At 32.2% G+C, this 10,174-nt stretch overlaps 1 protein-coding gene across 1 annotated transcript; it reads right to left on the bottom strand.

The window, feature by feature from the left end:
• Positions 1 to 206: 206 nt before the first annotated feature.
• Positions 207 to 2,255, bottom strand: LOC107954439 (AAA-ATPase At2g46620). Its single transcript, XM_016889997.2, has one exon. The coding sequence runs from the start codon at positions 1,920 to 1,922 to the stop codon at positions 483 to 485; it is 1,440 nt and encodes a 479-aa protein (XP_016745486.2). The 5' UTR covers positions 1,923 to 2,255; the 3' UTR covers positions 207 to 482.
• Positions 2,256 to 10,174: the final 7,919 nt, after the last annotated feature.

Below are 10,174 nucleotides of genomic sequence, written 5' to 3'. Positions count from 1 at the left end.
TGAATCAGAAGTGCGAATCCCACGACTTTCAACTGTGGGTTTGACATTTTGAAAGGGCTTTTGGTAATTTCACCGATTTCCGCACTCCACCCATTCGTCTGACACAAAGTGTATTGAAATTGCAAGCGCCCATGGAAGTTGCCTCAGTGTCTTTTGTTTTTAGTATCATGTGCATCGTCCCATTCATCAATCATGTCATGTTGGCATATACAAAGATAGTTTTAATAAAAAATAAAATACAATTGAAGTACTAATATCTACGTTTCCCTAGATACATACTCCTAAAACCTAGACAAATAAAATCAAGGGAGGTACTACTTGACAATGTTTTTCAATGCAAAAAGCTGTAAAAATAACCATATGGGCAGAGTTTACTACAATTCAACAGAATCTAATTCTATTTCCGCTATTCAGATTTTTTTGGTTTTAACAAAAAAGAGAGAAATCAATAAAACTACAAAGCTAAAGCTTCTTCATCATCATCATCCGCCTTCCTTTTGGTCACCGTTAAGATCGAAGGATTGAGATTTTCTACTGCTTTTGACCCTCAACAATCCGTACAATTTCTTAAACTCCTTCACCGCATTGGCTCCTTCCTTACCAAAAACCCCACTCCCTTCACCCATTTCACCTGATAATTTCCTCGGCCCATTCTCGGTCGACCGCCGCCCGATATTCAAAGCCCCCCTCCCATCGCCGTCCGTTTGCAAGGCATGAATGACGGATTTCAAAGCTCTGCTCGGCGAATTCCGGTTGGCGATCATTAACTCCCCAATCTCAGCCGGGCTTAAACTCGACCCGTTTTGGAAAATCTCCTCTACTTGCGGAAACAGCTTATGATCCTTGAGCCCCAGGTAACTATTGGCCAGCGTTTTAAATGCCGTGAAATCGCATAGGGGAAAATGTATATGAACATCAATCCTTCCTGGTCTGAGAACCGCCTGGTCGACGTGATCCTTGCCGTTCATTGTAAAGACCATGACCCTTTCTTCGCTGCAGCTGGAGGTTAACATCCCGTCCATAAAGTTTAAAATTCCCGACAAACTGACGGCCGTTGATTTCTCCGACAAATACCGGTCAAGATCCTCGATGACAATCACGGATTTGGCCGTGCTTTGTAACAAGAGAAGTTTAAGGTCGGAGTCATCGGAAACTTTGGACAAATCAATGTCGTAAACATCGTAACTCAAGAAATTAGCCAAAGCTGCGATAAAGCTTGATTTTCCAGTACCTGAAGGACCGTAAAGGAGATAGCTTCGTTTCCAAACACGACCCAACCTATGGTAATACTGTTTGGCTTTGAGGAAAGACTCGAGATCGGATTTGACTTTGTTTTTAAGGTCAGATTCCATAGCTATTGTTTCAAACGTTGAAGGATGCGTGAAGGGAACGCATCTCCACCGTCCCTTGTGATCATCGCCATGGCCAACGACGTTCACGTAAAGCTTCAAGTCTCGTTTCTTCTCATCCAAATCATCGGAAATTGAGTGGATATGTTGAAGGTAAGGCCGGAGAACTCTTCGTTTATCGGCTTTTCGAATCTTCAACACCAAATTGTTATCTTCGTTGATCCAGAGAATCTTGGCACCCAGAAAATCGTCTTCGATTATTTGGTTGGGGTCGAGGCGGAGAAGGATTTCATTTGGTTTTTTGCCGGTGAAGAGATTGGTGAAATCGGAATCTTCAATGGAAGTGAGTGAATTGAGATAAACAAAAACTTTGTGATAAAGTTGGTTTCTTTGCATGCTTTCATTGAATTTGGGGACTTTGAACAACTGGTAGACATGAAAGCAATCTTCAAAAAGACGCCACTTTTTCTTGACAGTAAAAATCAGTCCGGTCTTGATCAAAACAACCCGGAAAAGAAACAGGAAAACGAAAGTTATAAACAAGAGAAAAAATGGGTTATAAAGAATTGTCATGGTTCGTCAGAATCCAGAAAGAAAGGGGGGGGGGAACTAGAGGAGGAGAATTTCAAAGGCGATTTTTGTTGCACCTGGAAAGAAAAACATGTTTTCTGAGAAAAGGAAAGAAGAGAAAATACGAATTTAAGGGGATTTGACAGAAATCTTGTGATTGGGTTGGGGGCAGAGGGTTAAAGGGAAAGATTAAAGATTAAAGAAGGGAGAGTGTGGGGGGTGACGGACTGGTAAGTTTTAAATAAAAGAAAAAATTGGGGAGAAAGTTACCGGCAAGTTTGATGGGTCAAAATTCAAAACCGCAGCGATGGGAGAGATATGGTGTTTCAGGAAAGTCACCATTAACTCTTCCATATCTATATTATTTAAATTTATAATTGAATTAGTATTTAGAGTTAATAACATTAAAAAATTATAATGCGTAATTAAATTAAATTAAATTATTTAAAATCATTTTAGTTTTTTTTTATTTTAGTAAAAGTTAATAAAAATTAAAATATGCCTATGATAGAATTTGATTGGATTAATAAGATTTTAAATTTATTGATAATAATATTTTATATAATTTTATTTTAATATGCACAATTAATTATTTTCATAAGTTGCATATATATATATTAATAATATTGTTAATTGAGTTGGTGTTACAAGTAAACTCAATATCAACTCACGATTGATGACAACATCATAATAAACAACTGTATTGCATTTAGTATTGTTAATATGATGTATTTAATCTAATTTTTTTATTTTAATATCATACATATTTTGTGTGTTATTATGGTTAATTAGTTTCAAACCACATGCTTCATTATTTATTATATATTATATTCAAACACACATTTATGTTCTAAATCTGTAGTTTTCACATTCATATATGTGTGATAGGATTTCTAGTTATATATAAATATTCTGACTGAGTTTGTGGCACCAATAATTGGTCCCAACTCATTTATTAAATTACCAAAATACTTTTATTTCAAAAAATTAAATACTAAGTTAAGGGTATTTTTGTGTTTTACATAAAATATAGGAAAAAATCATACTTTTGGTGGGATTTGAACCAAAAACACCAATCATGTACTCTCCCAACTTGACTATTTCAATTAAAGTAATAATTAGTTTTTATACGAGTTCTTAATAAATATATTATATAATTATTTTCACCAGATAGTGAGTATGTCATAATCTTATTGATAATACCCTCAATTGAGTCAATGTCACTTGATACTAACTCAAGAAAAATGACAATACTATGATAAATAATTAGAGTGCATTTAATATTCTTAATATATTATATTTACCTATTTAAATTTGCTTTTACTTGCAACTTAAATTATTTTTTATTTTAATTCCGTACATATCTCATATGTGTTATTCTTACTAGTTTCAGATATTACATTTCATTATTTATTGTATTCTAAATATGTGGTTTTCATACTCATACATGTGCGATGGAATTTCTAGTAATTATATAATGGGAAAATATTTAATACACTATTAATAGAGTTTTTAAACTCTACATGCAAAGTTAGACGGCTAACCTATAGTAAAATATTTAAAAAACAGATATATGACAAAATTTTAAAACTATTTACAATACTAATATATCAAATATTAACCCACTTATAATTTCACCCGTAATTATATTTGTAATCTCAAATTGGATCAATTGGCATGTACTTTTGTAATAATTGATTACATTTATTATTCACATATGTAGTCCGGATTATATTTATGATTATATTTCACTTGCACTTGTAATCTACTAATATTCCTTAAATTAAAGAATATATGGATTATGTTAAATTTGTTTATAACGTTTAAAAAGCACAACAATTATTAATTTATTTCACATTTAGGACGTGAGTGACCATTTTAGGTAACAATTTATAAAAAATTTAAAAATTTAAATGTAATTTTTGTTAAAATTGAAAAAATTCAAATCAGATATAAAAGAAATATTTTCAAAAGAATATGATTTACTTTATAAAAATAATATTATAATTCTTAAATGAGTTGGTGTTCAATTGACTTGCAATGTCAACTTAGTTAAAGAATTAATATATATAATATAATATAAGCAACCATGGGGCATGGTGTGGTGGTTAATCATGAGGTTGGGGCTTTGATTATTTTTAAAAAATATAAATTATGATAATAAATAAAATATTTATTTGCATTAAATAGATGAAAGATTTGAGAAGGAAATATTGATTTGAAATTTGGTATTTATACATATATTTTACTCAAATAAAAGAAAATGATTGTTGAAAGTTGAAGCCTAAAAATATGAAATAGATGGGGGTAGTTTACGTTCCTAATTGCTTGACTTGTACCTAACACCGTTAGTAAGTCACGTATTTAATTAATCTACAAATGTATGGAAAGATGGCATGTCCCATTCCATTAACCCACTTCTTATCTCATCGACACACGACGGGTTCCGGAATAATGGAGAAATGGATGTCACCGACTCAAACTTTAGAAAAATTGGCTTCGACTGTAAACAAACTGGCGTAGAATTTTCACAGCTAGATGCAAGAATTTTTCCAACGGCAAGTGGCCAACTTTTAAGTACTCCTTTCTTCTATTTTTCAAAACCTCCTTACGTCATTTCATCTAATCACAGCTTAATCCCTTTTTTTTAATGTTTTATTCCTTTGCAATTTTATGTCTTACGCGGAATCACAATAATTGCGTCTTTATCTATATATATTTTTAATTAAATTTAGTGCTCAAGAAAGGTTGAATTTTTTTTATTAAAATTTTTTTTAAATATAAAAATTTACATTGCAATTCATGTGTATATCATATTAATTGTTTTGAATTTTTTTATGTTTAGAATATTTGTTAAACGCCATATAAAGGCAATAATGTAATGTTAATGTGAAATACATGAGAATTGTCACGCAAATTACCATACCAATATTGTTTAAAAATTAATATTTTAACTAGCAATATTTTTCTCACTCTTTCTTAATCAAATTTAGCAAACCAAAGGGTTAAATTGAGTTAATATTAGTGCACCCTTTTTATTCATAAATAACCTTGTCTTTCTCCTTTTAAAATATTTATTTATTTAATATTTTATCAATCAGTTAAAAGGTTTCAAATATTTTTCTAGGTTAATTAATTTACTATTCTTTTATCCTATTTATGGCATTACTATTAAAAAAAACTAATCAGTAATCAAAGTTTACAAATAAAAACATTATATAGAATAAGATCAAAACCCACATTTTCATACTGATTCGAATGTGAACGTAAAGTTCAAGATTTTAGGATAAGATTATATAACTAAAATTAAATAAATGGTATTTTTTAAAAGAAAGAAAAAAAAGAAGTTGCCCACTAAAATCAAACTTACTTTAATGTAGCTTGAGGAAAACCATTTTTGTTGCATAAAAGGCACTTTTAGAAAAGGGTAACTTTGTGGTAACATGATTCAATCTAAAAGTTTATAACACAAGGCAAATTGTTTTCCTTTTCTTGTCCAATTAAGCTTAAAATTCAAAAATGTTTTAGGCCACGAAATTCCCACCACATTACTTTGACATATTTTCTCATCAAATTGTGAAATGTCAACCTCAATTTTCATACTTTAATTTGGCTGTTTCTTTCTGCTTTACTGTTGGGGCAAATACGGACAGCCTTTCTCCTACTAATACCTTTTATTGTTGGCAAACATAGGCCTAAGTCTAGATACAAGAAAATATGCTAATTACTAATTCACTCTTCAAGAATATTCGAATGAGTATCGTCTTCTAATAATGTCTTGATTTCATGCACAAAATGCTCAATATCACTACTAGTCATCTTGGCTAAACGACCCGTCACTTTATTATTTGTTCTTCAGATACTTCTGAATTTTACTCTCTAGTCTTTGAGGCACAAATCATGGATCAGCTGAATTTCAACAACATTGCTCACTAATGCAAGGCCCGTTTGGAGAATTTCAATAAGGAAACCATTATCACTCTCCAATTCCACTTGCCTAAACCCTTTATTCCAAGCTAGTCTCAAGCCTTCAAAAACAACTTTGACTTCAATCTAGAAAATATATGTGATACTTAGTGACATCTTGAAACCAAACAACCAGTCACCGCTTAATCCTCAAGCCACTCCACCAATTCCTGCTCTTGAACCATATCTTGATAATGAACCGTCAAGATTTAATTAGTAGAGGAAATTTGATTGATATTTCACATATGCGATTTAGATATAATTGGATAAATATCTTATTAACGAATTAATAAATAAAATCTTTCATAATTAAAATTAAATAAATAAATTGTTACTATTAAAAACATTATCAAAGATTCTATTTTCGACCAATAAAACTTTATGCTATCTAAGCTTTAATCCAACTATAAAAAAATATTAATTTTTTGTTAACATCGCAAATAATATATAATCTTTTTCGCAAAGAAATATTTTTTTATTTTTAAATTTCATAAGTAAAGTTGTATAGCTAGATTTTACTGTGTTAAAAAAATAGGTTTTATTATAATAATTTAAAAAAGTATATCCTAAAATAAGTATACGTAAAACTTGTTTTTTAGAATAGGTTTTTTTTTATAGCTACCTCAACACAACAATTTTGGTTGTTGAGGCCCCTTAAATTTTTTGTGCCGTTAAGTTTTTTGAGCTCATCAGAATTAGGAAACTGGTTAAGTAATCATTAAAACTATCTTGACACCTTTTGGTGTTGACTCGATGTTTTACTAAAAATTTTAAACTCTAACCCTAACCATTAAAGTATTTTGTAAAGCTTGTGTTTAATATTTAACTTGACCTCGACACCTGTTAGTATTGAAGTCCTTTTAAAAACCCTAAACTAACCAAACTCTTGATGTGGTCGTTGAAAGCACCAAAAATATCCTATCCCTAATAAATAATAAAAAAAAGAATAGTAAAAGGGAAGTAGGGTCAAATCCTCAAGGATTGAATTTTCACAATATCTTGTTCCGTGGAATCCTGGGCAGAGTCTTGCCCAAGACAACCTACGTTCCTGAAAAATAAAAACAATAACAGAATTAAAGGGTTGGATCTGGAAACGAAAAATAAAATAAAAAAATTAAGAATATTGAATCAAAAATTTGAGAAATTAAAAATAGAGTTTAAGAGGAAGAAAATTCTTATGGGAGATTCCAGCCTCCAGTTGTCTCGTTCCGCCTTGGGTTCAATCATTGGCTTTTAGATGATCCTTCCCAAACCGAATAAGCCAATTATAGTGGAAGAGGACGACTATGACCACCAGTTCCAAGGATTTAGACTTATGATTTAGTGGAACCTGACTCTAGCCAACAATCGCTTCTGTGGGATCGTCTTATGCTAGATCAACGGTTCTCAATGGCGAATCCCATGCCATTTTGTCTCTTGGGCTCGCCAACCTCTGACGCAGTAAGCTAACGAACCGACTGTACAACCTTCCCAAAACATACAAAGCGGCCGCCTTTGCATACGTTGAAAAGCTTACTTCTTAAGGGACATGGACGGAAGCGTCAGCCCCGTAGTGCGGAGAAACGATGAATACTCAGCGAGGAGGCTAAGTACGAATTCTAAGCCTCATGAACTCTTTTAGGGATTTTTGACAACCTTCGGCTAGATGGGTTTAGTGGCTCATGGTTGTGGTAGAAAAGAAAATAAATAAATAAAAATAAAGATTTTATTGAAAAGAAATATGAGAAGAACAAAAGCCTAGACTTTTGGAGAGAGTGTTTACAGGAGAAAAATAAAAGATGGGATCCCCTTTGGAGTCACTTCACCCCCTATTTATAGTGCTAGGGGAGATATTCTAATCCTACTTAAATTCCTAAAAGATAAATACATTTAATTGAAGATAAATAAAGATAAAATAAAATCCTAAAAATAATCCTTAATAATTATTTCAATATTAATTATCCTAATATAATTAAAATAGAGTTTAATAGAATAAAATCTCTTCTTTTTGCATTTCAACCCTTGTGTCCTCCATGCTTGCACTTTTGGCACCAACTTTTCCTTGTGCCTCACATTGGCCAATTTTATCTCTAAATTCACGCTTTTGGCCCTTAATTTTGCTTTAGTCCTTATGAGATAAAAGATCATAAATAGCTCAAATTAGCAGGATCATACTCAGAATAAATACATAATTAATACATAAAAATATGTTATTCTAGAGTGTTATCAAATTCCCCCTACTTAGCCCATGCTTGCCCTCAAGTATGGTTTCTATCTCCTGTGAAAGTTAGATTCTACCATAAAAGAAATACCCCTTCCAAAGTTTTATAGAAATTAGTCAAAAATGCATATGAAAAATAAAGAAAACCCTAAGCTTTCTTTAAGTAAAACAGAAAAAGTTTTCCAATTAATACACACAAAAATTAGAATCAACTTGAATTATTTAATGAAAATTAGGTAAATTACCAAACCTACCAAGACATCCTATTTGTTTCCTCCTTTAGTCCCCAGATCATTTTTTTGTGCTTTAGGAATATACTGAACCTTTTGACGCGAAGAGAGATGACAGCCAAGCACCCCACCCTGGTTACTCAGTCCAGCAGACTCCTAATTTATTATAATTTCTTCTTAAGAACACATCGAACCTTTTGACGCAAAGAGAAATGACAGCCAAGCACCCCACCCCGGTTACTCAACCCAACATGTTCTTAAAGATTAATTAGCGGAGTTTTATCTAACACGTCACACAACCTTTTGACGCGAAATAGGATGACAACCCAAGCACCCTACCCCGGTTACTTAGTCAATTATGTTTTTAAGCTGCACTCATAACCATGGAAATATTAACGACATTTTAATAATAACTTTTTTCATGAGGACTTTAGAGAAAAAATAATAATAATCAAGTGTCAAAAATAAGTTTCAATAATTACCTTAATAGTCGTCAACATATTTTAGCATGCAAACATATTAAGTGTCTACTTTGTATTTAAACTTGATCAATTTTACGAAAAGCAAGATAAAGTTAACTTAATAAATCATAATTATTTTTAGTCTAATAAGAATAAAACAGTGGAGATGGCATCAATTATGGAAAATTTGTAATTTTCTCAGAAAACAAGAATCATGCTTGTAGGTCAAACAGTAGGCAATTCTTGGTAAAAATCTTGGGTATGAAAAGAGGTAGGAGATTCCAAACAAAATAAATATGGACAAAATAAAGCCTTAAGCAGCAACACCAGCCAAAAAAATCACAACAACAGCGACAATAACCAAAATCACAGCAGAAAATGATAGTAATAACGAAGAGTACCTCCCCCTACTGAAAGCACATTGTCCTCAATGTGGACGAAAAGAAATAAATATGTAGAAAAGTTTAGAAAAACTCCCCGTGTTGTTACTGTCGATCGCAAATGATGGCAATGAGCTCGGTCAGTTGCTGGCCAAAGGTTTCAAGTCGGGCCTTAATGCGCTTTAAGCGTTGCTCAACGGTTTTCTTTGCATTTTCGTTCTGTTTTATCTAAGCAAAAGAAGAAAAATTTATTAATATCCAAATAAGTAAAATAAAAAAATAAAGTAATAAATAAAGTAAAAATAAAAATAAAAATAATAATTGGGTTGCCTCCCAGCAAGCGCTTGTTTAACGCCGTTAGCTCGACGCTGTTATTGGTTCCATGGTGGTTCCAAATGCATTTTCTTAACCGTGTGATCTTGGAAATTCTTATAAAACGGCTTCAACCGCTGGCCATTGACTACGAATCACCTTTCAGATTCTTCACTCTCTATTTCAACTGCTCCATGTGTGAACACTTTATTAACAATAAAAGGTCCCTGCCATCGTGATCGAAGCTTACCTAGGAATAACTTTAACATGGAGTTATAAAGTAAAACTTTTTGTCCTACCGAAAAATGATTCTGAGCTATTCTCTTATCGTGAAACAACTTTGTCTTGTCTTTATAAATGTGAGCATTCTCGTAGGCATCATTGCGAATTTCTTTTAACTCTTGAATGTCTAATTTCCTTGCCTGTTCTGCGGGTTCTAACTCCAACTCTGGTGCCTGTATAACAGAAGGTAACAATTTAGTATTTGGAGATAATAATTCATTAACAAATTCAAATTCATTAAGTTCAGAATTATCTCTATAAATTGACTCAAAATTCTCTTCCACCAAAGAGTCAATTATGTCGATACGATTTACGCTCAAGATTTCGCTTGGATGGCTAATGACGTCGTAGACATTAAACTTTACGATCTCCCCATCAAACTCCATCATGAGAGTTCCACTTCGAACATCAATTTTAGTACTAG

This window comes from Gossypium hirsutum, chromosome D07 (assembly GCF_007990345.1).
Source record: "Gossypium hirsutum isolate 1008001.06 chromosome D07, Gossypium_hirsutum_v2.1, whole genome shotgun sequence".
NCBI lineage: Eukaryota > Viridiplantae > Streptophyta > Magnoliopsida > Malvales > Malvaceae > Gossypium > Gossypium hirsutum.
The sequence above is the reverse complement of the archived record's forward strand: the minus strand, read 5'-3'. Positions and strand labels throughout refer to the sequence as shown.